General features: G+C 38.1%; 1 protein-coding gene across 1 annotated transcript; it reads left to right on the top strand.

Annotated features, from left to right (window-relative positions):
• The first annotated feature begins 5,608 nt into the window (after positions 1-5,608).
• LOC116576081 (60S ribosomal protein L35a) lies at positions 5,609-6,011 on the top strand. The gene has a single exon (XM_032317872.1). The coding sequence runs from the start codon at positions 5,644-5,646 to the stop codon at positions 5,974-5,976; it is 333 nt and encodes a 110-aa protein (XP_032173763.1). The 5' UTR covers positions 5,609-5,643; the 3' UTR covers positions 5,977-6,011.
• The last annotated feature ends 20,899 nt before the right edge of the window (positions 6,012-26,910 follow it).

Raw genomic sequence — 26,910 nt, forward strand, 5'->3', positions numbered from 1 at the left:
ATGTGTACCAGTTAAAAGTTGGTCCTTTGGGTATGGGATGGAAACCTTATTTACTATATACAAATATAAGCTTATACTTTTATAGAAAAGGTTTTATTAAAGTGTTTGAAATTTGTATTGGATTGGTGTGAGCTAGTCAAAACATTAATGATTTCCATAGCTACTAATGTCTACAAAGTGGAAATTTGTTGCTCTTATTATTTCCAGTGTTTGAACATATAGTTTTTATTTGATATGCATTCCAACACTGGGATGGTCACTCCACAATTACTGATGACTCAGGCTCCTCTGTCCTTTGGCTCCACCAGCCTTGCAGATTCCAAACTTAAGGTCATTCACTGTGTGATCCAAGATGAAACCTGGAGCTCCATGCATCACACAGCTTCTTCTTAACTCCTGAGTCCTATATTAAAATGGGCTCATTTAGAGTGGAGTGTTAATAATCACTATCACAATAAAATTACAACCATCCAATATCTATTGCAATTATAATGTCAGGGGTTAAAAATGATGTTCACATTGGCCTTTTTTCACCAACTCTTTGGCAACTCTTTTGGCTTATAATCTAAACTGATGCAGAAACAAAGGTGAGGGGAGAATAATTTTACAAAGGGACCTAACTATATCAAATGCATTTTGTACATTTTTTTGTTATTCAACAATATACCTTGTCTACTGGTCCCCCCAAAGTTGCTATTCATGAAACACGTTGTTTCTATAATTCCCCCTACTTTCATATCTAAAATCTGGGAATTCCATAGCAGAACATTGAATTTTGACAGTTGGTACATCATCTCTGATATTTGCATCTGGCAGCATTATAAAGTGACAGGTCTTTCATAATTTCTTTTGAATTCACTCTGGTAATGTTAATCATAAGTGATGAACTTTGTGTATTCTATGGACATAATGGGCAATTCTATATGACTGAGACTCTAATTTTACTCTATACTAATGGGCACTAATTGTAACAATCAGTGATTATGTCAGTTAAAGGCAGTGCTGATGGCAATTGATGACAGCAGTGAAAGCCGTGACACCATTTTGGAACAGAACTTGGAGCAGCCATTTGCAAAAATGGGAGATCAAATTGGGTATCAGTCAATTAGTTCCTACACTCTTTATCTTATAATTTTCTTATATTTTTGAATACCATGTAGTGTGTTGTTCTTAAATCCTGATGGCTTTCTTAACTCCATTTTTCATCTATTAAAATATTACTTCTATTATAGAGGGCACATCATTTTTATGATATCAAAGAAAATGATTTAAGGGATTTTTTAAAAGAAAAATCTTATAAAAAGAGAACTTTGAATGGAATTCTCTTTCAAATTTGGGGCAAGTTATGGCTAAGGAAAGTGACAGAGGACTGTATAACCACCCGTGGGACATCTGGATTTTGTGACAGGGTTAGTCTTCCTGCCTACTTCCCTATCAATATCCTATGGGCATTTACAAATCTTTTGCTGTCCCTGAATAAAAGCAATCCTTTCGAGGGATAATCAAATTTGTGTCCTATCAAAAGGTAGGATCCAACTCCAAAGTTACAAGATATTTTCAGAGAGGAACATTACTTACCAGTTACAGCATTCATGGACAAAAAAAAAAAAAAAAAAGTGGGAAAGCAACACAAGTTAATAGTAAAAAAACCACAAACTTTTACTGTTTTTTTTTTTATTATTGATAGACACTACGCTAGGTACTTTGGGTACAAAATCTGTGTTAGGGTCAACAACAAACTGATGTGGAAATTGAGACTAAGCGAATTTAAATATTAAGCAAAAGTGTTCAAGATCACTTGGACCACTACTTAGGCCATACTTCCTAGACCTTTTTTAAGATGCAATGAAGTTTGATGTATTCTTCAAGAACCCTTCCCTGACTACTTCTAGATTGAATTTGGTTCTCTTTCTGTTTGTTTCTATAGGGTCTGTTTGTCCTTCCTTTACCATGTTTATCACAGGGCACTAAAACTTCCTGTTTACTTGTTGATCTTGGTTAAATTCTAATCCCTTGAAATAATGATGCTATCTTATTAATTTTAGTAGCATATCATTGGGCTTGTAGTAGGATTTCTTTAAAATTAATAAGGCTAAATGAAGACATAAATGAATGGATAAGTAAACGTGTAGATCAAAGATTAATAAGACAAGCTCACTATCTTAAGAAACCAACCCCACTGGAGGTGGTCAGGAAAGAGCCCAAGAACCACCAAACCATGCAACCTTTTAGCACTTATCACTGCCTTGTGTAGTGTGGTTTTCTAGAGAGAGGCATTTAATTTCAGTGGTTCTTCTTGGATTACCTGATTTTATATTACAGTAGAGTCACTGTGCTATATACTATACCATAGATCTCTTCAAAAGGTTAATGAGATGCTGTAATTATAAAAAAGTCTTGAAAATCTTCATAAGAAGTACAATCTAAAGGTAAATGATTATTGCTCAGCTTATTATTTTCTGCATTACTGTCAGCCTGAAGTTGATAACAAATTCCCCAAGAGTGAGGCTCTTTTATGTGTTTTTTACATTTTCAGGATCAAGATAGTACTAGAAACCACCAAGTTTGGAATGACTTGCAGAAAATTTTATGATTAGCAAGTCAATTTCATTCCATTTTGTGAATCCAATGATATAAAATAGTAATATAATTTGCTAAAATATATATACAAAAATATGTTTGAACATACAAATACATGCTGTATTTTCTATGTATATATATGTGTGTGTGTATGTATTAACAATAGTTGTCTTTAGATTGAGTGATTTATTGGCTGTTTTAGTATTGTATCTTGTCTTTCCTAGTCTTTCCATATTTTTAAAAATTTTTATTTATTTTTTTAAATTTCTTTTCAGTGTTCCAGAATTCATTGTTTATGCACCACACCCAGTGCTCCATGCAATAACGTGTCCTCCATAATACCCACCACCAGGCTCACCCAAGCCCCCTCCCCCTCCCCTCCAAAACTCTCAGTTAGTTCCTCAGAGTCTCTCGTGGTTCATCTCCCCTTCCAATTTCCCCCAAATCCCTTCTCCTCTCCATCTTCCCATGTCCTCCGTGTTACTCCTTATGTTCCACAAATAACTGAAACCATATGATAATTGACTCTCTCTGCTTGAGAGTCACTCAGCATAATCTCTTCCAGTCCCATCCAGTATCCTAGTTGATACAAAAGTTGGGGATTCATCCTTTCTGATGGAGACATAGTACTCCATAGTATATATGGACCACATCTTCTTTATCCATTCGTCCGTTGAAGGGCATCTTGGTTCTTTCCACAGTTTGGCGACTGAGACCATTGCTTGTATGGACATTATAAACTATTTAAAGTAATTATAATACTATTTAACATTCTTGAGCACTTATGAATAACATGTGCTGAAATCATTACATGAAATATCTCATTTAATACTCACCACAACTCCGTAATTTGGGTACTATCCCCGCTTTATAAATTAGGAAACTGTAGTCTGAAGAAATGTATTAACGTTCCTGAAGTTAATACATTATGGATAGGATTTGACCCAAGAGTCCATTTGAACCCAGAGCCCATTCTTTTAACCACTACATGCCTCATTCAATATAAAAGAAAAAGAGAGAAATTGAAAGAGACAGACAGACAGACATGGTCAGCCACTCTGTAGCTGTTTTATACTCATGAGGCAACTGTGGTATAGCAAAAAGTTTGCTAAACTGAAGATACGAGTTTGGATCCATCTGGATCCATCTTTTCCCCTAAAGTAGCTAATGACCATGGTGTCTTGAGAAAGACGGGGACGTGGGGGATCCCCATGCCATTTCACAGTCCAGGGCTCTATTCAGGAGAAGTGATCTAAGAACCAGGAAGCTCAAAGTCATCAAAGGAAACCGTGGTAAAAACAACTTGATAAATATTCAGACACTGCATATACTGCTTGCAATCATCCAGACAGGAGACTAGCTCAGACACAGCTTCTGCTAAAATATAGGGGTCATACATAAGGAAAATTGTTATAGGTCTCACTTATCGGCCACCCACATGGCATGAGGCTGGTTTTTGTGATTCTCCATACTTATAGGAAGAGATGCTGTGTTTTAATAATGCTTTAAGAATTGTGAATAGAGGGGAATTGTACATATCTACACAAGCAGAAGGACTTTGTGTTAATAATTTATTAAACATCAAACTGAGAGCACATTTATATTTATGTCTTAAAATTCAAATAGGAATTCAGCTGCTGAAATGGTCTAATGCATAGGTATGATTTTCATTCCATTTTCCATTTTTTATTTATTTATTTATTTTTAGCTTTCTGGTCACAGCATTTTGTCTACATCTGTATTTATTTTTACATATTTATCATGGGTTTGCTTCAAAGTATTTTTGTTACTATAAATAGAACTATTGAAATCTATATACTTAAGTCTAAAGTCAGATTCTTTTTTATATGTAAATATTTGCTGTACCTTTTAAAAATATTTTTTATTATGTTGAGTTAGCCAGCATACAGCAGGTTGTTAGTTTCTGACTCAGTGCTCAATGATTCGTCAGTTGTGATTCTAACTCTTTTCTTCAAGCATGTGAAGAAGAAATCCAAGTAGTTCTGGATTAGATTCTGGATTGGGGCTGGAAAGAGAAAAAGTGAAAGAAATAATAATTAACTTTGAGGAGCATTCAAACTACTTAGACAAATAAATGGGAAGACACCTGTGAGCACTTTCCCCAGTTAATAGATGTCCGTGTTCCTGTTCAAGACCTTGAAGGATATATACCTACAATGGTTAGAAGGTATTTCTGGAGCAAATGTAGGAGCACAACAATGTGTATTAAAAAAAACCTAAAAAGCTAAAAATCTCCATAGAGGAAGCAAAGGTGAACTAACACAGAAAGAAGCAGAAAATAACCAGAAGTAAAAACGTGAGAGCTGAAAGATCTGATATGATAATTAGCAAGAATTATTTGGGGGTCAGTGAGCAAACAGTTTTGGTCATACAGAGAAAAACAAGCAAATTGTTGAATAATCATCCTCTTCAATTTCTATAGTGAACAAATTGGGTGTGTGGGTAGCACATCTCTGCTATTCCAGAGACTCAAATCTGCACAGGAAAGTGTACAATAGTGCAGATTCTGCTGGGCACTCCCCAGGGTAGTCAAGTCTGAAAGGTGATCCACAACCTTTTATTCAGAGCTGTGAAGTGAACTGTTTAAATGACAGTTAAGCGTATGGGATTTGCTGCTAAGTAGGAGAACAATGAGTGATTTTTTTTTCATCTTAGAATCTTGTCAAATAAAAAAATAGTGAACAGTTTTAGTCAATAGCAGGAAGCAAACCGAACAGAAAATTTAAAAATTATGAAAGGGGAAGACTTAAATCTGATAATGGAGGTAATATCCTTGTGATTCCCAATCTTTTTTTCTCCTTCAGAAATTGAGAATTAATTGGAAGAAACAGAGATGACTAGTCTGGGAAAGAAAACACACATGAGGAACATAGCATCTACTTCAAATATTTAAAAAGTCCAACAAAATAGAAATGGGTTTAGCTTTGGTTAGAACATAATAACTAAGACCAATGGGCAGAATACACAGGAAGGGTGGAATTCTTGTTGCTGAACTTTGGGCGCAAGCCTGCTGGGAACAGGACTCCTCTAAAACGCCGAATAATGTCTGGAAGGCTGTGGTCCAAGGCCATTTTTGCTGGCTATAAGCGGGGTCTCCGCAACCAGAGGGAGCACACAGCTCTTCTTAAAATCGAAGGTGTATATGCTCGAGATGAAACGGAATTCTACCTAGGCAAGAGATGTGCTTACGTGTACAAAGCAAAGAACAACACAGTGACTCCTGGTGGCAAACCAAACAAAACCAGAGTAATCTGGGGAAAAGTAACTCGTGCTCATGGAAACAGCGGCATGGTTCGTGCCAAATTCCGAAGCAACCTTCCTGCTAAAGCCATTGGCCACAGAATCCGTGTGATGCTGTACCCCTCAAGGATTTAAATTTAATGAAAAGTAAATAAAGGTGTAGATTTGTTCTCAAAAAAAAAAAAAAAAAAAAGAATACACAGGAAGGCAGATTTTGGTTTTGGTTTAATGGTAGGAAGACTTTCAATTAGGAATTTCCAATACCACAGCAGGCTGCTGAATGAATTGGGGAAAGTCCTTCAAGGAGATGTGTCAAAGCAGCTCTCTTTCGCCATCTGCATAAGTGCTGTTAAAAGGATTGGCAAATTACCTGGAAGCTTGTTCTGAAATCTGCTTCCTGCAGGTCTTTTGATTTTAAGACTCCCAACCCAGTAAGAGCAATAGTTCAAGATTTCACTGACAACAGTGTGGAATCCTAAGAGGAGCTACACTCTCCACAACTTTTGAACCCTGTGGAGAGCCAGTGTTATAGAGGGGACGGAGGAAGTGGGATGACTCAAGGGACCCCAGGAAGGATAACAGTGAATAGTGATAGCAACACATGAGGCATTTGAATAAACAGACAAACTAATCATTAGCATACAGAAACCTTCTGCCTATCCAAATTCTACCCATTTTTCAAGGTCTAGTTCAAAGGCTAGATGAAGTTGTCTCTTAAGGAATACTTCCTTAAGATTTAGTAGATCCTGGAGCATGCACTATGCCAGGCAATGTAATTTCAGTTGTCTGATATTTCACTGAAAACCTGAAGATTATTTAATAAAGATTTAAAATCATAAGGTACTTAAAAATCATTGTTTTAAAAGCTCCATGGTGAAATTGAGCACCAAATAGCATTTTCTTATTTTTACTTTTTCTCTCCCTCGATAATCTCAGTTCTTAGATGCTTGATGATGATAGTGATTCCACTTAATCTTCTTCCTCTAAATACTTGTCCTTGTTGCTTGGGTATAATTAAGTTTCCAGGTTGCTTAGGAAACTAAACCTAGGCAGCAGCTGCCGGGGCTTAACAATGAGGTCCCACTCCAATTCAGCATCCTTTGTCAGAGGTTAAATGGACAACCTTTATTATTGCAGAAGAGATGTATTTTTAAATAGTGTATTTAATTTAAATTTTAAAAAATGTATTTTGCAATGTAATAGTCCAGTAAATACCCCTCCTCTCCCCCCGAGAGTTGTTGATGGAAGAGAAGACTGCCTTACTGTTATAACCACCTATTCTGGAATGTAACAAGCCATTGTATCAGATGCAGACAGCACTGGGGACCTGGCTGGGAGCAAGTGAGATGCAGACTCCTATGTCTGTAGGAGTGCCAGCATCTCTGGACAGGCAAATGAAAACCACCTGCCAGAGCAATGATACGCAGGAGCCTTCCGCAGGCCAGGCGAGCAGAGTCAATTGTTCCTAGAAAATGAAGGGAAAAAAAAAAAAAAAGTTCAGCCTCATAGAAATTGAAACGGTCCAAGAGATGAACAACATAAGGATAATGGCTTCAGCTGTGGCTTTAGCAGAGTTATCAAGGTTTCATGGACACTTTTTCTGCATGTTTTATCATCATAGTTTCGAGTCATTTATTAAAGAGCTAGTTGTCTGTATCACTTTCTAGGCACAGTGTAAAAAAGAATATAGTTTCCTCTTCAAGCATCTCGACATTATTGACCGTTTTTCACGCCATTTGTGTATGCACACATCAGCTTTCTCATTCTCATGCTTGCTGGATGCCAGGTGTGTAATAAGAACTGTGCCAGGTCCAGAGTGCTACAGAGGAGTGGGACACAGCCCTCATCTCAGGAAGCTCGAAGATGGCTGAGCAGACAAGTAATAAGGCTTCATTAGGGCACCGAGAGAGCCTTTGGATATAGCCATGTGAGGTCACTGATGACTTTGGAAAAGCACCGTCAGTGGAGTGATGAGAGCAGACATCATATTGCATTGGTCTGAGCATGCAATGTGAACAAAGGCTGGGAAGTAAGACATGAAGTCAATGTATGAAATCATTCTCAAGAAGGTCTGATATGAAATCTGTGAAAGGAAAAAAGGAACATAGCTGAAGGAGGTAGTGGGGTTTAGAAAGGACGTGTTGTGGTTATGGCTTAAATATAAACCCTGAAAATGAGTAAATCCATCCCCATTTGTAGTAGGGCACTGAGCACATTTATTTATAATAATTTCTTTATAAGCCCACTATCTACACTCATTGGTAAGGTCATCAAGCTCAGTGAAAACATTTTATTTAACTTTGCACTTCAAATAGCTACCGTGATGGGACCTAGAAGCATTAAAGGATCATTGTTGAATTTATTTCTATATCAAACTATACTTTGCAAAACAGGGAGATTAATGAGATTAAAATATAAAGAGGAAAAGAAAGGTTAATTAATCGTTTGTGTTAAACACTGGCAAGTTAAAGAGTTTAATCTTAGTGATGTTGTTTGATAGGGAAATAGGTAGTCAGAAAGAAACATAGCATAAATTGACTGTATGTGCGTGTGCGTGTGGGGGTGGGGGGTGAGGGCTACAGGTGGGGTGGTAAATTTAGAAATTAATAGATGAAGTGACAAGTTATCTTGGAGAGAAAATGTTAAATTTCTTGCAGAATGGAGGAGCAGAGATGGTGGTAGTCTCTCTCCTCAGCAAATAACCATGTAACCGGAGAAAATTATTTCAAAAAATAAATAAATAAAATATGCTATCTTTTAAAATCTCCAGAAATTGTCCTAAGGGCACACAGCAAATGGAGAGATATTTTTAAGAAAATCTATTAAATCCTTCCATCATAGAAGCAAGACTCCATGGCATTTGAGCCTTGACCCACTTCCTTCCTTCGCTGAGGTAGGTGTTATGGAAAATACTTGGAGCCCTCCAACCCAGATGGGTGCAGCCAACAAAAAGGGAGCTCCTTGTTATTCCGGCTCCAAGTGTGGGGGCAGGGGGCAAGCCACCAGTGTTTCCATCTCTCCCAGCCCCAGGGCTCCAGAATCTCTGTTCTACATAAGCAGGAAGACTGAGCTCTCTTCTTCCACCCAGTCTCCACTCGTAGGGCAGACACTCACCCCAGGTGCAGCAGGGTGAGAACACTGGGTTCTGATCCCACTTTCCCTAGCTCACTCGTTTGAGAGAGCCTCTATGCTTAGAGGGGCAAGCCAAGAACCCCAGTGCCATTAGCCCCCCTAGTGCCTGTCTACAGAGCAGGGTTGAGTGTGGTAACAGCATAAGAATAGATCTATAGATCCATGGAAAAGAACTGACAGTGCAAAAATATATCTTTACATTTATGGTCAGTTAGCTTTTGACACAGGAACCAAGGTATTTCAATGGGAGAAAATACAGTCTCTACAGTAATAAATGATGCTGGGCCAACTGGATATGCCCATGCAAAAGAATGAATTTTTTCCTTACTTCACTTCAGACACGAAAGTTCAAAATAGACCATAGATTTAAATGTAAAAGCTAAAACTAAACAACCTTTAGAAAAAAAATATAGGAGAAAATCTTTGTGGCTGAATTAGACATTGCCCTCTTAGGTATAATGTCAAAGAGCAAATGAAAAAAGAAAAAAAATGTATAAATTGGACTGCATCAAAATTAAAAATTGTGTGATGCAAATAATATCTTCAAGAAAGTGAAAAGACAACCCTCAGAATGGGGAAAAATATTTGAGAATCATATATCTGATACGGAATTCATATACAAATTACGTTTAAAAAGTCATACAACTCAGGGGCGCCTGGGTGGCTCAGTGGGTTAAGCCGCTGCCTTCGGCTCAGGTCATGATCTCAGGGTCCTGGGATCGAGTCCCGCATCGGGTTCTCTGCTCCGCGGGGAGCCTGCTTCCTCCTCTCTCTCTCTCTGCCTGCCTCTCTGCCTACTTGTGATCTCTCTGTGTCAAATGAATAAATAAAATCTTTAAAAAAAAAAAAAAAGTCATACAACTCAATAATAAAAAATCAAATCGCTTAATTAAAAAATGGCAAAGGATTTACATAGACATTCAAATGCCTTCAAATCTTTTTTTTTTAAATTTTTTATTTTTTATAAACATATATTTTTATCCCCAGGGGTACAGGTACTGGCACAAATCTTTTTTATCTCAAAGAAGACATACACAAATAACCAATAAGTACATGAAAACATGCTCAACATAATTAGCTATTAGGAAAATGCATATAGAATGGTTACTATTAAAAAAAAACCAGAAAATAACAAATACTGGCAAGGATATAGAGAAATCGGTAACTTTATACATTGCTCTTGAAATGTAAAATGGTGCAGCTATTTTGGAAGACAGTTTGGCATTTCTTTTAAATGTTAAACATAGTTACCATATGATCCAGGAATTCCACTACTAAGCATATACTCATGAAAATTGAAAACATATGTCCACACAAAGATGTGTGTACCAATGTTTATAGCAGCATCATTCCTAATAGCCCAAAAGCGGAAACAACCTAAGTGTACATCAACTGGTGATCGGTAAATAAAATGTGGTGTATACATAAGATGCAATGTGATTCAGCCATAAAAAGGAACAAAGTACAGACACATGTGAACACATTTGTGGAAACATGTTACGTAAAAACATCCAGTCACAAAAGGCCATGCATTTTCTGATTCTACGAATATTAAAAGTTCTGGACAGGCAGATTTGTAGGTTGAAGGATTATCAGTTTAATGCAGGGGTATAGAGGGACAGGAACGGAGGATGACTGATAATTGGGTGTGAGTTTCTTAGGGAGGTGAGAAATATTCCGAGCAGATTATGGCAATGGTTGCACGACTCCCTAAATACACTGAAACCACTGCATTGTACATTTTAAATGGGTGGATTTTGTGCAGTGTAAGTTATACACCCAAGATGCTTTAAAAAAAAGAAAATACTCAGGTTGGTGGGTTATCACAAAGGCAAGCAGAGAACTGCAATGGTATAAAGCAACTTCAAGGAATGGCCAGTAGTCTTAATTGGCTTTAGAAAAAGAGGACTGTGTGTTGGGGGGATGGTGTGTAGTGAGAAAGTAAATTAGAAATGCAGAACGCAGACCAGCGTCTGCCTGTGGAGCTCACTCTGATGACGTCACTCTGCCTAATGAGTAATGGGAATCAATGAAAATTTCTGAGCAGGAGAGTAATGTGATTCAAACCGTGCTATAAGAAGATTAATTTTGGTATGGCAGGATTTTTAGTTTCGATACACATCATTCTTGCATTTTAGAATTCCATCATTATATGCCAACATTATTTCTCATTTTTTGTCAATCCAGTCCTTCTACAGGAAACAAGCTAACTGCTTTGCCATTTCTCATATTTAAACTGTGTATATCTTTCCTTATTCAATTCACCCCAATTGGAATTTGCTCTTCCCTGCCCTCTACTATATTTTGGAGCTGAGTTTGAAACACATTCCTCTAGGATTACTCCTGTTGAATTTGAATCACTACATCTCTTTTCAGCATGTATACATCGAACGTGTGGTATGCTAATGGATGTATTAGTATACATAACAAAAGCTATTCCCTTATACAGTGTATATATATAACACAAATATTCATTATACCTACATGTAATTATGTAATTTTTAATATATGTTTTCCTAACATAAATTGAAGGCTAGTGCTAGAAATTTGTGTGGAATGTGTCCTGAGTAGCCATTATATAGAATTCAGGGTCTAAAAAGTTCCTCAGAAATGTTTTAGCTAACAAAATCCTCAGGGAGGGCCATATTCCTTTGGTATACTCTTCCTTCAGATCATTTCGCCAAATCTAATTTTCTCTGTGCGACATTTAATGGCTATATTCTCAATTTTCAGAATGTGCTATCTGTAATATACACTTCCCAGATGGTCCTATTGTTACAATAATATTACAAAATGCTTACATCTTTCTAACTAACTTTTTCTCCTTCTGACACCCTCTGCCTAGTGCTGCATCCCAATCACGGTGGCCTGGTGATGACAAGCGTTGCTTGGAAAGCCGAGTGCTAGGCTATTGTGACCTCACTGCAGGTGCTGAGAACAACTGCATTAGGCACGAAGTGAGCTCTCCTTCAATGTCATGCTTAGGAAGCGTAAACCGCAGCTTCTTGGTTGCCATTCGGCTTCATTATTAAACATCTCTAGTTAGTGAGAAGAATGGCCATCATAATCTTTCATGTTGCATGGGACCTATAAACGATGGGTCTTCTTGGGAGACAAGAGTACCTCGCAGATTTAATTAAGACCCATTGTACATCACTGAGGCCTTAGCTTTGCTCCGCGTAAATGAAGGCCATACACGAGAACCTCATGAATGGACACAAAATATCATTTTGTTCATTTTGATGAAATATTGAAGAATAAAGGGATTTTTATGTTCATTTCTCTGTCTATCATAAATTAATGCCTGAGAGAGAATTTCATTTCTCTAAAAAAGAACTCACTTTAAATTGAGGAGACTTTGGCTAGTTTCAAATTCTATGCATATATATATATATATATATATATATATATATATATATATACAAGTTGTATAAACTTGCTGATCCTTGGTTCACATTTTGTAAAGGGTAGTTATGACAATCAAATGAACTACGGCTAGAAAATTGACTGACAAATTAAAATAATCTGCAGATGAAAGTTAACATTATTTTACAAGTTGAAAAATGTCAAATATATATTTCAGAGTAAAAAAAGAGCTCCAAAACAAATGCTGCAAGATTGTTCGAAAAGAGGCCTTGAGCCATTTAATCTGTTTTCTTCATCAGGTAAACCAACATGCAAGCACTTAAATATGTATCCTGTACTCATGCCATTTATAAAAAAACATAGGAAGACAGGTTCTCTTTAAGTGCGATGAAGTAAGTTCAAATGGGCCACACTTTGGAATTAGAAGGAAAATTAGTTGCTGGGGAACAGATCCAGCTGAAGGAACTAGAAGGAAGTCTGTCAAAGGTAATGGTGTTAGATAAGAGGTAGCACTCCTAAGGAACTGGCAGGAGGAAGATTCAGCTGGTGCACACAGGTGTCCCTACAGGCATCCAATCCATGGCGATGGGGTAACCAAGAGAAGGGAGGACCTGTGAAGTCAAATTAGTTAGGTCTCTCATAGTTGACAGGGCCTCAGATACCTGGCTGGGATACATACGTAATTTTATGTATTTGCTATGAAATCCCTTGACTTGAGTCTTATTGTCACCATTATTCAATAGATGAGGGAACGGAGGCAGAGAGAAGTTAACAAACATGGCCAAGGTAAAAAAAAAAAAAATCCTATCCAGACAGCCCTTGCTACTAATCACTGTATCATACGCTCGGTCCCAGGAACAATCCCAGAGTGAGACTACCCAAAAATAGGACTTCATGCTGTCTGCCGTCCATCATCATAAAAATGGACTCCCAATGGCTAGAGACTATGACCTTAAATTAGAGGTGTATTACTGATTTTAGTGAAGTTCAGGTCTGAGCTATGGGAACAGCTTCAGGATCAGCTCTAAACTATAATAAGGACACAGAATCAGAGACTAAGGGGAAAGTGGGGTGCAGGATAAGATAAACTGTAGAAATGGGTTCAGGTGAAAAGTCAGGAGATGGGCATTTGATGATGAGACCAAGACACATGCAGCAGGTTAGGCATAAAGAAGGATGAGGCTGGAGAGTGCTAGAGCCAAAAGATACAGTTTGTGTTTGTTAAATCACTCCTGCCTGAAGTCGGAACTGGATGGACAGGGATGGCCTCACCAGTAGGGCGAACAGCAAGCAGGACCATTATTCCGTTCCAGGGAAGGCTGGTTCTTGTTGGCTATATGCAACCTCTATCTCTTCAGATTACCTGCTCTACTTTAATTAACATTATTCTCTTTTAGAGATGGTTCTGATTCAAATCAATATAGGCCCTAACCTTCAGGTAAGTGTGAGAAGCAGACACAACCAGAAGTTTATCCCTTCAGCCGTACTGTGTGGCAAGCATTCCTGGGGGACATGACTGGCAGTCTTGTAATTGTACAGAAATATCCTGGAGAGGTGGTGAACTCAGGAATTTTCCAATACGCAACAATATACAATAAATCATGCTTTGAAAGCTTCGCTTCCTGATGGCACATTCAGCGTATTTCCACATTTCCTCAAAGGGGTTCCGAATTTCTCCCCCCACTTTCAAAGAAAAACAAAACCTAAACTGAAAGGATACAAAATAAATCATAATGAGAGGGACTTTTTATCTGAACAGCAATACCAGATTACATGTATTGCATACAAAGCTATTTTAATAATCTGGGTAAGATGACTCAAGGCAAAGCCATGGGGCTACTAGATAGAGTTGAACCCACTGAGACACTTGATTCTGGAAATACCTTAGGGGTCTTCTCTATGTAAATGTTCATTTTATTTTGTTTTATTTTTTTAAAAGTTCTTATTTATTTATTTGACAGAGATCACAAGCAGGCAAGAGAGGCCGCAGAGAGAGAGAGAGGTGGGGCTGGGCAGGGGGCGGGGGCGGGTGGGAAGCAGGCTCCCTGCTGAGCAGAGAGCCCGATGTGGGGCTCTATCCCAGGACCCTGGGACCATGACCTGAGCCCAAGACAGAGGCTTTAATCCACTTAGCCACCCAGGCACCCCTGTAAATGTTTGTTTTAATTCAACAAATATTTCTTTTGCTCTTAATACTAAATATTGGGAAAATAAGAAAATTAAGACATGATTTTTTCTGCATTTGTCATGGTGGGTTAGTGATTTTTACAAAGAATCTGTAAGTTTGATTTTCTCTTATGTGAAGGTAGCAATAGGTAGGACAGGGTTACTGTGGTAGTTTGAGATTTCAGAGACTCTGGCCCCTTTTACTTGCTTACATTGACATATTTTTTTAGAAGTTTTATTTCTTTATTTTAGAGCGAGAGAGAGCAAGCGAGAGAGAACACACAAGGGGTAGGGTGAGGGCAGAGGGGGAGGGACAGGACAAGAAGCAGGCTCCCCTCTAAGTGTGGAGACTTGGGGCTCTATCCCACAACACTGAGATCACTACCTGAGCCAAAATCAAGACTTGGATGCTCAATCAACCAAGCTACCCAGACACCCCTACATTGACATATATTTTCTTTACTGACATGTACTTTATATATAGGATAATGCACAAGTCTTAAATGTACAATTCATTGAGTTTTGGCAAATTTATATCTGTTTGAAGTCAATGCCCAAATCAAGATTTTATTTCCATCATTTCAGAAACTTCCCCTATGTTAGTTTCCAGCTAACATTTCATTCCAAATCAGAGATCCACACTCTTCTGATTCACCCAGTTGTGTTAGTTTTCCTTTTTCTTTACCTCCAAATAAATGGAATTTCACTATCATTCTCTATCTGGCTTCTTTACTTCACTATAATGTTTTTGAAGTTATTTCGTGTTGTTGCATGTAAGTAACAAGCAACATACAGTTCATTACTCTTCATTGCTGAACAGTGTCCCATTGTGTGAATGTACTACAATTTGTTTATCCATTTTCCTATAGACGGCACACTTGGGATTTCAGTTTGGGGCTGTTATGGATGAAGATCCTTGTGTGGACATAAACTTTCATTTATCTTGGCTAAATTCCTAGAAGTAGAACTGCTGGTTATAACACGGTGATGCTTAACTTTATAAGAAACTACCAAAAGATTTTAAGGTGGTTCTATCATTTAGGGTTTTACCAACAGGGTATGGAAATTTCAGTAGCTCCATATTGTCCTAAGTATTTGCTATTGTTAGTCTTAAAACTAACCATTCTAATGAGTGTGCAGTGACATATCACTGTGGCTTTAATTTGCATTTCCACTCTGGTTAATGATGTTAAACTCCTTTTCATGTGATTTTAGACTGTTTATGTATTTTGTTTCACCAAGTGTCTTTCTGGAATGCCTGGGTGGCTCAGTTGGTTAAGCGACTGTTTTCATCTCAGGTTATGATCCTGGAGTCCTGGGATCAAGTCCCACATCGGGATCCCTGCTCGGCAAGGACCCTGCTTCTCCTTTGGAACCTCCCCTTTCTCATTCCCTCTCTCTCACATTCTCTCTCTCAAATAATAAAATAAAATCTTGGGGAAAAAAAGTGTCTTTTTAACTGGGTAATGTTTCTTATTTATTGATTTGTTAGAATTTTTTGTATATTCTGGATACAAGTCCTGTATCAGATATGTGCATTGTAAATCTTTTCTTCTAACCTGTGACTTTCTTTCATTTTCTTTTGGTATCTTCTAAGAACAGAAGTCTTTAAATTTGTTGACGTTCTATTCATCAATTCTTAATTTAATCTTTATGCCCTTCAAAAAATATTTTCATACTTCAAGATTATGAGGATATAATCCTGTGTTTCTTTCCATAAGCTTTATCTTTTTAGCTATTATGTTTCTGTTATCTATCTCAAATAAATCTTTGTGTAGGATGTGAGGCAGGAGTCATGTTTGTTTTCTTTCCTTATGGATACCCTCCTTTTCTAAAACAAAACAAAACATACACACACATACACATACACATACATATCCCTTATTAAATGTATGTATTATATATCCATATAAAGATATATCTATATTTATAGATACATGGACATATAGGTATATCTATATCTCCAGTTGGTCCCACACCAAGACTGAAGCACTCACCTTTTCTCTACTGTTATCAGGGCTATGTTTACAGGTGTGTATCTGGACCGTCTTTCTTGTTCCATTGATTCGTTTATCCTTATGCCAATATCATACTGTCTTAATTACTGTAAGTCCTCTTATTGTGCTCTCCCTCATGATGGCCTTGGCTTTTTTTGGTCCTTTTCCTTTTGAGTTGGGATTCAATTGATACAACACTGAATGTATAGGTCAACTTGAAGTGAAATGACTGTTTTTATAATATTGAAAGTTCTAATACAAGAACTTAATAATGCCTTTATTTATTTTCTTCAATAGTATTCTGAAGTTTTCTCTGTAGAGGTCTTAACATATTCTACTGTAATTATCCCTAAATATTTAATTTTGGGCATTGTTTTAAATTGTGATTCTTTTGGAATTTTAAAAATGTATTATTGAAGTATGATTGGCATACAATGTCATGTCAGTTTCAGAGGTATTATGTACCGATGTTACGATTCTATACACTGCTCAGTGCTTGCCCCAATAAGTGTAGTCACCATCTGTCACCATACAGCATTATTACAATATTATTGACTATATTCCCTTTGCTGTACTTTTTACCTCTGTGACTTATTTATTTTATAACTGGAAATGTGTGCTTTTCCACCTATTTTAGCCATTCCTTCACCCATCTCTCCTCCAACAACCACCAGTTTGTTCTCTGGTATTTAAGAGTTTGCTTATTGGTTTACTCATTCATTTTTTAAAATTTCACTTTCCTATTGCCTCTTCCCCTGCTTTAATTTTTCCCTGTAAGAAAGTATTTTGTTATTCTCTGTGTCCTTCTGTATTTGAAGGTTCTTGACAAAGGAAAGGGAGAGAGATAGGGTGGTAGTTAGGAGATTTGAGATGATTGGTTTTGTTTTATGTTGCAGTTATTCTTGATGAATATGGTAATAGCCAAGATGATAAACCTGGTGTGCAAAAGGAGGTTGAAGATATAGGACAGAGTGGACAGTAACTGATGTCTATGGGGTTGTAGAAGAACTTTGTACAAGTGGGACATTTTGTTTTAAGATGTAGGTTAAAAAGACTGTTAACTAGACTTACTGGAGTGATTATTTTACAAAAATACAATTATCCAATCATGATGTTATAGACCTGAAACTAATATCATGTTGTATGTCAGTTACACCTCAATTAAAAAAAAACAAAAGACTGGAGGGAAGGAATATGTGGGTGTTCTTATTTAGATAATTTGCAGGTAGCTACTCAGAAGTCAAAGGCATTCGTTTCAGAGGGTTTGAAGTCTCTGGATGAGGTTGTATGAGAATCCATCCCCTGGAAGTGAAGGGAGTGACAAATGAGCAAGAGCCGGAGGAAAGAAGTGAAGGTGGGAACAAGTCACTGAGGAAAATGGGCAAGGATATGGGTCAAGGGCAAGTGCGCAAAGGGTGCAGCTAATGTTGGAGACCGTGGACGGGCTATGACCAAACCACAGGATTATCTGCTTGCCCACTGTTAGGTTAAAGGCTCAGAGACTACAAGGTAGACAGAGAATTCGGGCTTCTCTGGGAAGGTGCACAGGAAGAAAGCCATGGGGATTTGAAAGCATTATTAAGAGCGGTTCCAGTGTTCAGACTTGTAATCCAAGTTGACAAAAGCAACTTTCTTGAGTGATTGAGAAAATTGAGACTCTATGGTATTGAAAACTTGATTCAACAATAGAGAGCTTGTTGACCTTTTGAGAAGAACAAGTTGCCACCCATGTTGGTTGTAATTTGAGAGCATGAACAGATAGTTTCCCTCCAAGCTGTATCTCCTTCACCAACCAACCAGCTCTCCGAAAATCCTCACACCCACAATGACAAATGAAAATCAAGTCACATGATAAATTGTCAAATATATCCATACCCGTGGAGACAGAGTATTTGAAACTAGGTCTGTCTCAGAACATCTGTGAAGCTATGCTTTCTTTGACTATGAGACTCTGTTACTCCAAGGAATTTTGAGGACTGTTTCAATGCCCCGAAGCCAAGTGCTGTTCATCCACAGAACGGGCGAATCACATGTGCATCAACTCACCAGGGTGAGAGGTAAAATATGGATGGATTAGGGGGCTCTGGTTTGCCTTTCAAGGAGGGTTTACCCAAAGCTAGCAGGTCTACCCACCCCCACTAGCTACAGCTCAACCTGGCTCTAATTAGCAAAACCCTGGGGTTTCCGTAGCAACTGTGTGGGGCTTTGAGGGATACACCAGGCTCTGCTTGGTTGCTAGGGAAACAACAGCAGGGGGCACTGGGGAAGATGGGCTAGGCTGGTAGCTGCTCCTTGTGAGGTACACATCCTGTGGGAGGAGCATTTCCAACTACTGGGATCTCAGTCTGGCAGATTTCATCATCCCTGGAAATCACCAGTTACGAATAATTGTAAGAAAAAGATTCTTGATTTTAGAATGAAGCCTGAAAGCATTTTCTCTTTGCTCACCTTTCCTCAGTCAGATATGTGTGTATGTGTGTGTGCAGGTGTGCCTGTGTGTCTGTAAATGATTGGCACACAGTAAATAGAAGGTAACTAAACAAAGGTAATTTACAGCTGAAAAGATGAAGGTTGTCTCTTGAGATGTGGGGCACCTGAGAGGCATCTGAACGGAGATAGTGTTGGGGAAAGGCTCTGCGAAGTTGGAGAGATGTCTCCCATTATTGCAGAACAATGTAGGAAAACTTCTCAGACTCAAACAAGAAAGGCAATTAGTTTCCTGTTTGGAAACAAAGAGACATCTGTGCAAAGTTTGCTAGCATATTCACAAGGGGCAGGTACTGTACATGAGCAATGCATTCCAGCTGTACATCTCTCCCTTCTTCACCCCAGTCCAAAGCTCCAGATAGTTTCATTGGAATTATTCACCACCAGCTAAGGAAAGGACAGATGCATTAATAACCAATTCCAAGCTTTCTCAAGGGTGCAGGAAAAAGATGTGCTGTGGACCCTAATTATAATATTTGTATTGGACTTGAAAAGATTTTTGGGATCCTCTGAACCTCATGAATCAACAGGATCTTTATTACACTGAAAAGAAAACTTATATTTACGGACATTAGTAACTTACCCACGTCACAAAATAGGTAACTGAGAGAGAAATTGGATCCATTCTATTGGACAGTGTTAATTGCACGACTTTCAGAACACTTAATCTGTTTGTCACCTGTTACACATACATCCCCATTTAAGTCTCATCATCGTCCAGGAAAGTGTATATTATTATTTCTATTTTATAGAAAAGAGAACAGTCTAAGAGAAGTATTTTGCAAATTATTTCGGGTCATGCAACGAGTAAGAGGCAGAAACTGGATTCAGCCACAGGTGCAAGTGACTCAGCGATCCACACACTTTTCACTATGAGTCAGCATCTCTGATTTTGGAGTTGGTGTTTCTTTCGTCTCATAACCCAAAAGGGCCTGGGTGGTTATGTATTCACTGTGCAGAAGTCAAAGCTAAAATAATAAACATTTGAATATTGTCTCAAAGACACCATTCTCTCTGGTTTTCCACCTTACATGTGAAGGATGATAAGTAAATTTCTAGCCTCTCCTTCTTGTGGTACGAATTTCCTGCCCTGTTCCTGACCCTGATCCTGAACGTGTGGCTCCTGAACTTGTCCCATTTTGCCTCACCTCTTAATGCCATCCCTTTCCACAGGTTGAGCCCAAATTTGGGATCCTAACCTCCTCAGCCCCTTACAAATTTTTTTTATCACCTATGTTTCCCCATTGTGATCTTTAGGACTTTGTACTGCTGGAGACTTTTTTCTGCACATTTTTAAATTTAAATAAACAGGGTCCACTAAGATAACCTGTATTCTCTCTTGTCTTCATCCTCTCCTAAATTAGTAAGGAGACTTTATGTAATTGGCTGGTTAGGATGATGCCAATGCTACAGGAAGTCGATTACATTTGTATAAAAAATTGTCTACAATCAATCCTTATCCCTTGTCTTAGGACACAAAACTGTTCCACGCCTGTGAGTTTCTTTTTCTTACATTCAGTAACTGATATTATGATCCATATTATAGCACTCATCCCCATTTTCTAAATTGATGTTACCAAGTGATAGCTTCTATAGGCACCTGGCGGCTTTCTGTTGGACTCACTGGTATACTGTGGTCAGCCGATCACCTCAGTTTACCTCCATCTCGGATAAACAACGAATATTCGGAGTATCTATAACATATGAAGACATTTGCATAACATCTATGAGGTAAGTGACTAAGTTAGTGATGTCTTTTGTGTGCTGCACCGTTCACAGAACAGGTGTCAAGATCTCTTGGCCTCTCTCCCTTGTCTACTTTTTCCATTTTGTGTCTCCGTACAGCATACATTGCTTTTTATAGCATGGCTTAGTTTGGTCAGCGGTGCGTTAGCAATGTGAACAAGCAGAGGCTTGAAAAGCCCTTGTGTTTTGGGACTTGCCCTTTCTTGCTGTGCTCAGAGCCCCGAGACCATTACCATGTGAAAAAGCGCACGCTAGCCCGCTGGAGAGTGGGGCCTAGTATGGAGAAGAACTCAGGTGCCCTGGCCAATGGGCCATTTGCCTGCCAACAGGCAAATACACGAGTGGGGCCGTCATGGTCACCCAGCCCCCATCTGCCCTGCAGGCTCACGGCAAATGCTTGGAGCAAGCTCAGGGGCAAACAGCAGAGCTCGCCAAGATGGCTACTCTGACCAGCCAATGCGCAGAACCGTGACCTACCCGAATGGACATTGTTTCAAGACTCCAAATTGTGGAGTGCTTATTATCCAGCATTAGCTAACAGATACGGTGTGAAAGAGACGGTGACAGAATTTGAGATCATGACCTGGCATTCACCGGGCTCAGTGTCGCTCTGTAAAGTGTAAATAATTTTATCCCCCCAGATTTGTTGTTATGCAAGATGAGAATGATTCGGGACGGAGGAAGAATGTGTAATGCTGATTGGTCCGTGGGGAATTGCCAGAGGGAGGTCCTGGGGGCGGGGGGGTGGGTGCAGTCTTGTTCACAAGTTGGGGGGTGAGTCTACAGTGGGAATAAGGTCATATAACAGGCAACAGATGCCAATAAACACATAAATACATGCATATGGTGGGAGAGGGAGCTGGTGGAGATTCTTATCTGAAAATATATGTATTTTTAATGAAATAAAAAACAAGGTCATCAACTTGAAGAAGGATAGGGGAAGAGGTGTTGAAGGTTTCAGGAGGCAGGAGACAACATTAGATGCCTGAGAAAGACAGAGTAAACCAAAAAACAGACTGACAAAATCCTCTTCCTTACAATCAAAAGCAATATGTGTTCAACAAAAGTAGATTTATTAAAAAAAAATACGGTGATAAAACTACATAATAGAGAATTATACTTTGAAAAACGGTGGAAAGTCAAAAGATAATACTTGAAAATACTTGAAAGTCAAAGTGAAGAGAAAAAAGCAGGATACAGAACTATATATAGAATGTGACCACATTTAAAAATATTTTCTCACCAGTAAGTAAAAATAAAACTGGAAATAAATATGCCAACATGTTAAGAGTAGTGTTCTCTGGGTTTATAAATTCTAGTAACTTTTATAGCTTTTTTTAATGCTTTTTTGCATTTTTTTTTTAGTTTCTTATGAGAACATGTTAAAAAAAAATAGGAAAAGAAACAACTGAAGCTGTTTTGAAAGCAAACTAACAATGGGAACAACAATTTTTTCCTTCCCTTCCCTTGCCTCTGACAGGCAGAGTTGAAATACTGGAAATTTCCAGTTGTGGACAAAGTGCAGTGGGAAAATAACAGAGAACATAGAAAATAAAAGAATCGCAGAAATATAGACCAGTTAATAAAGTATAAGAGCTTCGCTCTTAGGGCTGTTAGGCCCTTTCTTGCTTGTTACTGTTCAGAGATATTTATGTTCTATCCCCAAATAGTCAGTAGCACTTTACATTTCCCTACCTTGATTTTATACTTCCCAGCCAGAGGCCTGCCTCCCCGTGAAGGATGCGGGGTTGTGATTTCCCATTCCAGGAGCCCAGCTGGGAAACCTTGAATTCCTTCAAGGTCAATACCATGAGAAGAAAGCCTCAGTCCATAGGGCACCTAGGTTTCTTCTTCATTTCCATTTCCTGGTTGGAAGACATATTTCATAGCTGCTGCTTCACCGTTCAGGTGAGACCCTGCTCCTACCCAGAGATGTATTAACAGAATGGCGTTTTGATTATGAAATGACCATATTCAGTCAAAAATACTTACTTAACATCAGCAACGAGAATGAGCTCTAATAGTAGACAGAACTGGATCCCTACCCTTGAGGTATTAATACAATGTGGAAAAAGTATGATATAGCACAGTGGCTTTCCTTTGGACTGTGAAAATACAGTTGACAGCACATTCTGGTACACACACACACACACACACACACGCACACACACAAATATGAAAACCAGAAGTTTCACAAGATGATATTCTTGCTATACATACTACTCTCTGAATTTTTTAAAATTAATTTTGCAAGGCATGAATAAGTCATAAACCAAGCATTAAAAAACTTGACCATAGTACAAAAAACAGAGGATTTAGAGTCAGAGACCTGCATTACATTACCAAATCCATGGTTCATTGGCTTTGTGATCTTGAAAGATTATTTCACCATTCTTAGTCTGGATTTCCTCACTTATAAAATTGAGCTATTAGCACCCATTCTAAAGGACAGTTCTAAGGATTCAATGTTACAATGTCTGTGAAGTTCTTAGCACAGTCCTGGTACTTAGAAGATGTTTGCAAAGGGGCAGCTGTTAGTAGTAGTAGTAGTAATAGTGTTGTTATCATATAGACGTGATTATGGTGTGCAGGAGAGGAATGCCGTTCCTTTACTTGTGGAAGAACAGACAATCAGGTGCTCAGTGAACACACAGGAATGGTCTGGTTACATGGTGGATGGTCATTGTGTTATTCTATTCTCTGAACAGTAACAGAGGAAATGGGTTATGCAAATGTGTGCTGATCCTGCCATGAGGGGTACGGGTCTTGGAAGCTGGCAGGCATTACACATCTATGGAAATATTCTGTCCCTCTTTTCTTTTTTCTGTTGATTTAAGAAAACTCTGGACAATCTAGCATAACCTTATGATTTAAAAAAAAAAAAGCTTATAGAAAAGGAAAAATAAAAAGAATGTCCATTCATTGAGAAAGTTCAATTTCACTAGTTTGAGGATGGTCATGTTTTTGAGTACTCTTAAAGGAAAAAGCTGGTGGTTCTTTAAAAATATTTATTTATTTATTTATGGGGGGGAGGGGCAGAGAGAAAGAATCTCAAGCAGACTCCCTGCTGAGCGCAGAGCCCTACTCAAAACTCCATGTTTAAGAGTTGGATGTTTAACTGACTGAGTCACGTAGGTGCCCTCAAACCGGGCTGAGTTCTAAAAACACTGGATCCTAGTGTTTTAAAAATCTTATAATCTTAGGGTCATGATGACTTGGGTACATATGAACAGCTATGGAAGGTGGGGAGGGGGAATGAAGTCCTGTTAAAGAAACTACCCAAGAACTTATGGGAAAAGTTATTTGGAGAATTTCCTGACTCATATGGAGGGACCAGACCGCTCTGACTCACACTACTTGGTGAATCTCATCTGCCTGCAGAATGGCCCTGTAATTAATCTCCCTTCAGTAAGAGATGGTAGAGATTGGCTCTGTGTCTGTTAATTGACTGTCTAATAATTCAATATGAAAGTGATCATTAGAAATCCTTTTAAATGGCTTACAATTCAAGATGAACATTAACATATATATTTTCTCTGTTCAACAAAAGCTTATTAACAAAAAAAAAAAAAGAAGAAGAAAAAGAACAAAAAAGAATATAGATGCTAGAATAAAGAGTATCCTTCCTCCCCTTTGGAGTTATTCAAAGCATTTACATTAGCCTGAGTGTGATAAATCCATGTGTCACCTCTCTGAGAGATAAGAATCTCTGACCTTTCACTGCTTGGGGGAGCCATTAGGGCAAATTATGAAAAAGCAAACTTCAGTCCTGAAGCAGGGATTATCCCTTTTTGGATCTCAAATTCTCCATCACCTATCTTTCCTGTCTTTCTCTTGCCCCTCTGCTTTGCCCTTTATCCAGGCTTTTCAAAACTATAATCCAGATGAGTGGGAATTTATGCTTGATGATTTATAGGATTTGCTTATGTAAGCTGGTAAATGATCCAAAAATTATTTAAGTCTCTTAGAATGGCCAGACTTGGTATTTTGTGATCTGGATGAATAGGGATATGCCTTGGAATGTCAGTGGGCAAGTATGCTTTGGGATCCCACTGAATCACTGGCAGCTTCCACAAAGTGTACTCAGTAGCTAAAGAGTCTACAAATAGGAAACCCTAGGAAGGTTATTGTCAGTGCACTTTGACATTATAAGAACAGTTAGATGGAATTAAATTCAGACCCTTCCTTTTCAGTGAAGATAACATGTCAAGAAGACTGAAGCACCTTGTCCAATGTCACACATTTAGTTGGTGGCAGCTCAGGTCTCCTGATCCTTGGTTCACAGCTTTTCTCAGGATACCATAAAGCCCCACTGGAAGAAAAAATCTTTTGATTTCCCTGATTCAAAGGACTCTGGATGGGCTTTTTCCAAGGCTTTTATGATAATCAAGACAAACAAACAAACAAGAAACAGACTCATAAACATAGAGAGCCAATGGGTGACTTCCAGAAAAAAAAGAGAGGGAGCATGGGTGAAATAGGGAAAGGGGATTAAGAGGTAGAAGCTTCTAGTAATAAAATAAATAACTCAAGGGGATAAAAAGTATGACAGAAGGAATAAAGTCAATGATATTGTAATAACATGGCTTGGTGACAGATGGTAGCTACACTTATCATGGTGAACACTGCATAAGGTAAAAGAATCATTAAATCACCAAGTTGTAACCCAAAACTAAAATAATGCTCTATGTCAATTATGCTTCAATAAATAAATAAGTAAATAAGTAAGTAAGTAAATAAATAAATAAGACTGATTAGAAACCCCCCTCAAAAAAGAAATTACTGATTGTTTAGATGTGTAGTATCCTTTGCTTGTAGCACCTGAATAATCAAAATGGCAGAAAACCAAAATGGAACAGAATAAAACCACCATTTCTTCAACCCAGAGAATTGTCTTGGAAAGGGAAAAAGATTAAGAAAAAACAACAAGAAAAAAGAGTTCATACAGGTTTTGTCTCTGTGGAAAAGAAACACAGTACCAGACACATTCAGTTTCAAGAAAATTAATATTTTCTACTATTTATATTTTAGCATGCAAACAAATCATGGTTTATAGATCGCATCTCGAATCAGAGAAAAGTTTTAGTGTCACTTTTTATGTTTTTGAAGACTAATCTTACTTACATATTTCAAATATGCATGTCTATCAGACATACAGAAGGGACATTTTCTGGTTTTTCCTTTTCAATATTTTCTTAGTTTTACTGATGTCCATTTTATCATTATTTACCTCTGGGTGGGAGAACATAGAGCAAAATGTGGAGAAAGTTGTAAAAAGGAAAATCAGGAGTGGTGTGTAGAGTAAATAGGGAATCAAATTTAAAAAAGCAAAATGAAGAGAGATATGAAGAAAAGAAGAGTCAAGTTCAGATTTTGAAGACATTTATGCTGTATTTTACAAAATCATCATTGTACTCTCCTGATAAAGAGGAAGCAAGAAATGCTTTATGGGCTTATACCCAGTAGAGTAGCTATTTACAACCTGTCAACAACCTACCTTTCTGAATCTCTAGTCACTCAGTTCTACATACTATTTTCTGGTTAAAATCTTTTATTCATAATTTGCCAAATACACTACCAATTTTCATACCTTTCATGTAAATGCATATTCCACTTGGAATGTCTTTCTTTCTCTTGTCTGGCAAACTTCACTTTTTCTTCCAAATAGGACATTATTGACTTCCTCTTGCCGGCATTAGTCTACCCTAATTTGTGCCCCCGCTACATTTTTTTCCCATACATTGAAAAATAATATTTGCTTTTTTTTTTTTTAAAGTTATGCAATGCTGTATTTTTTTTCCCTTGGCATATTATGAAATTCTTAAAGGTAGGGATGTGCATTATTTATCATCCCTTATGTAGCAGACACAGCATTAATATGTGTTTATTGAAATGAATTTATGTTATATTCTCATATTCCTTGCAAGAGAGTAGGGAACAGATTTTAGACCTCCTGATTGATACTGGGGCCCAGTTTTCTTTACTGAACTGCACAGATTCCTTAACTCTCCAGCTCTCTTCAGAGTGATTCCTCACCCACCCCAGCTGGAGCAGTCATGCTCTAGTGACTCCAGATGGTTGGCATGGGCTTTGGGCAGCTGGGTGGGGAACGCACCTTCCATCTGATTGCACTCACCATGGGTGGGCAGGTGCCCTCTGTCAGGATGGCTACAAC

This window comes from Mustela erminea, chromosome 17, assembly GCF_009829155.1.
Source record: "Mustela erminea isolate mMusErm1 chromosome 17, mMusErm1.Pri, whole genome shotgun sequence".
NCBI classification, from domain to species: domain Eukaryota; kingdom Metazoa; phylum Chordata; class Mammalia; order Carnivora; family Mustelidae; genus Mustela; species Mustela erminea.